This window comes from Buceros rhinoceros, unplaced genomic scaffold (genome assembly GCF_000710305.1).
Source record: "Buceros rhinoceros silvestris isolate BGI_N320 unplaced genomic scaffold, ASM71030v1 scaffold32848, whole genome shotgun sequence".
NCBI lineage: Eukaryota > Metazoa > Chordata > Aves > Bucerotiformes > Bucerotidae > Buceros > Buceros rhinoceros.
Window position 1 is genome coordinate 3,227 of NW_010429102.1, and position 6,506 is coordinate 9,732.

General features: G+C 40.3%; 1 protein-coding gene across 1 annotated transcript in view; it reads right to left on the reverse strand.

Annotated features, from left to right (window-relative positions):
* The window catches only part of DZANK1 (double zinc ribbon and ankyrin repeat domains 1), a gene marked incomplete at its 5' end in the record, with an annotated part of 15,158 nt that overhangs the window by 1,595 nt on the left and 7,057 nt on the right, over positions 1-6,506 (reverse strand). Inside the window, 5 exons of the mRNA XM_010142533.1 lie at positions 127-207; positions 1,380-1,462; positions 2,702-2,798; positions 3,743-3,817; positions 5,873-5,976. Of these exons, the coding sequence (XP_010140835.1) occupies positions 127-207; positions 1,380-1,462; positions 2,702-2,798; positions 3,743-3,817; positions 5,873-5,976 (440 nt within the window). The remainder of the gene's footprint in view (positions 1-126; positions 208-1,379; positions 1,463-2,701; positions 2,799-3,742; positions 3,818-5,872; positions 5,977-6,506) is intronic.

Consider the following 6,506-nt stretch of genomic DNA (forward strand, 5'->3'; position numbering starts at 1 on the left):
TCAAGCTGAAGGTATTGCTAAGATGTTGCCTCCTAAGCATAAAGATGAAGTTGCATATCAGGCTAATATTCATGCAGGAGATGGTCAAAGAGTTGGAAAGGGAAAACTGAGCGAGCAATAACTTACTTCATTGAGCAATTGTTCTACTAAGGTGATTCTTCCTTTCCCATTTGAACCCAGTTCATCCAGTAGTTGTCTGGACTCTGTCTGTGGAAACAGAAACAGCCACTCATGTTTCCTGTAGTGAAAATACCAGCAAGTGGGCCACGTGCTGCCTTTGAGTAAAGATGGAAAATGCACAGAGCGGCATGACTGCAGTGAGGCTGAGCCTCGGTACTACTGATCGGTGATCCTTTGGGAATGTCTTTACGAGTGTTGGATAACCCAGGGTAATATCTCACTACCGAGGTCTTGATTCAGCAAACATCTGCAAATGATTAGCTTTACATCAACGCAGCTTTCCAGGGCTGTACAAAGATCTGCTCATGGCAGTAAAATTAAACATGGCACAAGGTTCTTTGCTATAGGATTTAAGTTTGAAACTTCCAGAATTTGTGGAATTATTTTATTTTAAAAATTAATATGTTTTGCCTCACAGAAGTTAGTTTTATAATAAACCCGACAAAACCCAAAACCTTTTCCTTTGATTTCTTCCCAGCTTTCCAACCTCCTTCCTCTGCCCTTTTGAAAGCTCCATCACTCGACCAAGGATTTTTATCTTCAGAGTCGTATCACAAAGCTCTGTATCTTCTTCCACTTGTTGAGTTGGCTAACTGATCCAAGCTTAAATTAATGTCGGTTTTGCTTTGAAAATTTTGATACCGTAATGGCCAATCCATTTAGTAGGCAATGGTTCCAGGATATTTGGTTTCTGGTGGAAGTAAAGCCTTGCTGCCTGCACTAAACTAGCCCTCACCTGTGCTGACATCTCAGCTTGATGGGAAATCTGAGTCGCCTTAAAAGCTTGTTGCGTGGATCATGGGTCTAGTTCACAGGCTGCGTGAACAGCAGTTCTAGCACTGCCAAGGGTACGTCTTACGGAGTCAAACTTTAAGTACTACGGTCAAGGGAAGACAATAATGCCGCCATCTGATATTGTGTCTAAGGAAAACAAAATCAGTCTGCAACAGTCTTTAGGCCTAATGCTGTGTCACAATGGGTCCAAAAAAGAGAGCAACAATCTAAGCTCTTAGTAGGAACCAAGTTGTTATTTCCAGTTCTGTAATAAATGTCAGTTACCAGTGTTCAGGTCTTCTGTTAAGTTAGACTTTTGTCCCCTCGCCCCCAATCACTGCTTTCTGTTTTTACCCTTGGATGCCCTCCTTTATATTAGTGCTGCTCTATAGGTAGGTTTCCCTGTGCTGGCAGAAGATACGTACCAGGAGTTTATCTTGTTTTTTGGTCCTTGACTTCGTTCCCTTTATTTTGCCTCTTGAATGGAAAAGGTTCTGATCATCTTTGCCTACCAGAAAGAGAAACAAGTGTTAATTCAAAGCAAAGTCAGTATCCTAAAAAGAACTTGAGGGAGAGATCTGGAAATAATTTATCCACAAAAATATTTTATTTTGTGTTGAAATCAAAGCAATATTTATCAGTTTGGTACAAGAGAAAGTGATGAAATATTCATTGCAGATCAGACTGGTTTTAACAAAAGGTTTAGACTTGGACAGTCTTTAAAACTTGCTCTTTCGAAATGAAGATTCAATGAAGTGTGGAAATTGGGGGGCTTGAGTTTTTTTTTTAACTAGCTGCAACTATTCAATGGGCTTGACTCGGATTCATGAATTGTTTTCACCAAAAGCCTTATAAATTTTCAATGCTGTTTGGCTCCCAAATACTTAAAAGACAACTAGATGACCCTGAGCAGATCTGTATGTCCATTATTTTTAAGAGACATAATCTACCAGTGTGCAGGAGGGGTTAATAAGGAAATTACACAGCACGTGGGGACCCTTTGAGCTGGTGCTACTGGAGTGTCTGGAATCACAGTCATGTTATTGACCCTCCAAAAACCAGCCTTTAGTGCTGTGGCTGCCTCTTGCCAAGTCTTAGCCTGGAAGCACAAAAGTGGACAAAAATACATGATTTGAACTATGTCAAATGACACTGTAGGAATTTCTGAATTCTAATGCTGACTTTACAATTAGTTGATTTAATAAAAACCAAGTCCAATATGAGATGCTTAAAATGACGACTGACACCAATGGGAGATGCAAGTTAAGCATCTGAAAACTAGTTAAGACTAGTTCAGACTAGTTAAGTCTGAAAACTAGGTCTAGTATTAATGCATTTCATCATTTCTTGCAGTTGCCAAGTGTGCCAGAGCTGAAGTCCCTGGCATAGCTCAAAAGAGGGGATAATACTGACGTTTATGGCTGCTAGTATAAAAGAACATGCAAAGCATCTACAGTTTTATCACTATAATAAAAACGCTGCTATGAACCATGGCTACAGTTTACTGGTCTCTTCAGCTGTCCTCTGGAGATGAAGCGTTCCCGTGAGTTTTTGACAGTCTGCATATTGCTTAAATCTCAACTCAGCCACATTCTGAGACTTACGGATCAACCTATGTAAGCACAGAACGTGCTAATACCTTCGTTTGCCTATCTCCGTGTGGAACCTTTCAAGCACTGCCTCTGTATTACTGACTACTGTGTTTATGGCCTATCATAAAGACACGGGGGAGGAAAAGAAATCTCACCAACACTAGTTTGACTGCCAACCTGTCCATCTCTGACTTCTGTTACCGTGTTCAGGTAACGACTGCTGAGCTTCACTGGTTTATTAGTATGAGTATCCTGTAGAATCATCAAATGCAGGCAGTTAATAGGATTATTATTATTATTATGTAATGTATATAATCTTAGTAGTCTAAACCAGTGGTATTGCATATGAAAAAATATATAGGCTTTTAATATTAGTCTCCAATTAGCACAAGACAAATTATTATACGCAATTGAACTGTTCTGAGGCAAAAGAATGTACTTTTTTTTTTTGAACCCTTGTAAGGTTTTTGTTTTGTTTTAGAAAAAAAAATGACACAACTTCACTTAATGAAATTAAGATTCTTATCCAAATGAAAGTGTTTCTACCACCTGAGAGTTCTGATTAACTTCTCACTTGTGAATGGACGTGATAATACATTTTCAGGCACCACATGGCAAGGTAATCTTGCTAAGATTCTACACAAGAGATAGAGTCCGAATTTTAGATCTTCGAAATGGTAGATTTTCACCTCTGTAAAGCTGGAAATGAATACATGGGTGGTTGCTGGAACCTGGTAATTCTGGAGGTGGGGATTTCAAGTGTTTCGATATGGCAAACGGGAGCTCTGGCAAATGTTATCTCCAAACTTTTGAAAGTTACTAGGCTTGTTTCTTAAGAGCACAATTTGCAGACTGAAGAAAAGGAGGATCTAAGATCAACAGCTTAAGGGATGCTAGAATCATCAAACAACATCTGAAAGAAGTGTGTTAATAGCAAACTAATGAAATGCAAGATGATAGAAACGTAACCATGAAGTCTGGCTTAATGAGATAAAGATACGTATTCAGCCAGCTACAACAGAAAAATTAAAAAGATTCCTTTCTCTGAAGTGATGAGTTCGCAACCTCTGAACAAAATAATTTCTTGTTTCGACCTGCATTTAAAATATATATAAATATAATAATTCAACTACTGACTGGTCTAGTGACAGCTTTAGTCCAACTGCCTACAACAGGCCTCATCCCCCCAAACTGACCTTGTTAATAGCAAGAGCGTAATTCAGTGTAATGGTGACTTCACAGTCACCCTCGCAGAGGGTAGCAGAATTAATCTAGAAGGAAAGAGCAGCTGTTAGTATCTCATACAAAAAGTATACAGAAATAGTTTTAGCAGTAAGTCTCGCTGATGATGTTATTATGGAGCTGATACCCCAAATCATACATATGGCCTTTGCCTACTGGTGACGCTGTACCTACACTCCCATCTAACTGAGCACGGGCCGGGCGCTATTCTGAATAACTGGAAATAGGAGATGACTGAAACGCCAAATGGATCCAGACAACATAATAATGCTACATTTCAAGAAAGTTCCATCATTCTGCACCCAGATTTTGCAGCTGCATGGAAGACTGTGTTGTTCTTGGGACTCCCCAGTCCAGGAGAACGGTTGCTGTTTTAGTTGTACTAGTTGGTAGAAGTACAGCCTGTAGTAAAACGTGGGTAAGTTTCTTTATCAATTCACTGAGACAGTACTGCTGGCAAGAACACTACTGAGGTTACACACAAATGAGTGCACAGGGCATTATAAAGAAGTGGAATGAAGCTGACAAGGTTATAGTGCAGCAGGTTGAGAATTCTGAGATAAGGTTGATGATACTTCTAATCCATGAACACTATAAAAGCAGTATTAATCCCAGATAGTTGGCATCTACTTTGAATCAATTCAGTTACTTCTGGGGGCAGTGATTTCAAGACAATAGAATGACAAAAGGCCAAGAAGCAGCAGGACTAGCCTTCTCTAGGTAGTTTAGTATGTTTTCAGATGCATCCTTTTGAATCCTCTAGTAAAGGAAACAGGTTGCAGTGGACCTATACCTCAGTTCCACCTTCCACCTTCTATTTATACTTGTACTACTGATTCTGATCGTACTGGTGGACCCACTAAGTCTTAGTGGGTGTAGAATTCAGATACAAAGTATCTGGTGGTGTGTCATACCTCCCAAAAGTATAATCTGCCAAATGACAATTAGCTTTCATGAACTTTTCTGGAGTTGTTTGTATGTGCTATAATTGGGGTTTTTTTGATTGGAGTGTCACATCAGTCCGAGAGGCTAAGAAAGAGTGAGCTTGGACTGTAACAAGGGAGACAGGTCTGACACTGCAAAAAAGCTTCCCAGGAGCTATGCCAGTTCAATGAGTTGCCAGCCCTGCTTCTGCCTGCATCCCACTTGCCGCTGCTTGCTGCCAACCTACCTTTGTACTAGCACTGATGCCCCTTTTTTCCCTCCAGAGATTTGTAGCCTGGGTCAGTCACTGATCCAGTCCACGGGACATTGCCACAAGCAGTTGTACTGGCAGCACCTAGGAACCAGTGTGAGAGGATGCATCTCCTTCACCCAGCAGGGCTGCCCGAGAGCGCCATACGGTACTGCAGCTGAACAGCACGGATAACTGAGCGCAGAAACGGACTGCCTGGGGCCGTTGTGAAATCCCCATTGTTGGTGAGTTTGAAAAGCTTCAAGACAAACATCCATCAGGAACAGTTTAGGCAGAGCTGATCCTCCCTCAGGACAGGGACTGAATGATCTCTCAGTCATAACGGCCCTATCTTCTAGGACTCCTAAAAGGAAAGATCTCCAGCTTCCACCTTCTTGCTATCACCTCTTTAATCATTTTAATGCAATTTTGTGACATCCTGAAGACTACATGTCCAGTAAAAAAAGCAATACCCTGTTCCTGCAATACTGGTATAGTTTACACTAGAAGTAGACTATACAGCCAAAGAGAACTGCTGCTGTCTGCTGGAATAATCCAGCCTGGAGCAGAGGCAGATGTTTCTAGCAGGGCTTGTTTAATTGATCTCTTCTTTTTCTGCTGTGGGATACTATAAAAGCAGCTGACCAAGGGCCTTCTCATTTCTACCACTTCTCTTATAGCTGTGACGTGAAAGAAGAACAGAAACTGCCACAGGAGAGAAAGAAAGCAGAAAAAAATCTTCAGTAAAAGACTGAACAAAAAGTGGAATAACAAAACAAGGCAAATTACATACACAAACAGGTCAAGGTCTAAAGAAAAGGGAGACGTTTATTCCAGAGTTTATCTAGCAGCCACAATAATCTTTTCATGACACCCCATAAGAATAATTTACTCACAAGCTTCTTCCTACCTTTCCCATTCGAGGTTCTCCAATCAGTGTTCTGAATTCAAGGTGGTTCTGAGCGTAGCTTCTAAGGTGAGCACAGACATGATCTAGCTGTTTTCTCCAGTAACCTGTTCAGAGAGCAAAGCAGAAGAAAAATCCCTAAAATTTGGATTAACATTTCTTCTACTCGTGTGATGGATGGTTTAAAAGAGACCATATTCTCACTGAGACAAAAAGAAAAAAAGAATTTTTCTTTAGAAAACTCATCTGATCAAGAAAATGAGAATCAAGCAATAGACCCCCCAAAGGTGAAATACTGTCTTATCCACAGGTTATAACCTATTGTTAGGGCACCTCTATTCACAACAAAACCAGGTCTCAGAATTGTCCTTAGGAATCAAAACTGGGCCCATGTGAAGGAGACTCTCACACTAGTCTAGATCATAAATTTAAAAAGTACAATATTACATCTAAGCAATTGTGCTTTATTGAACTGATTTTTGGTTGATTTGAGATCACTGACGGGTAACAACAAGCCACATCTGAAAACTGCAGGTGTTGTAATTCAACCTGTTCAGCATTTTGGTCTGTGTAAATTCTTCCCCAAATAAAAGCCCTTAAATTCTATATGGGAAAGTGTATCAAAAACTTCAGCATT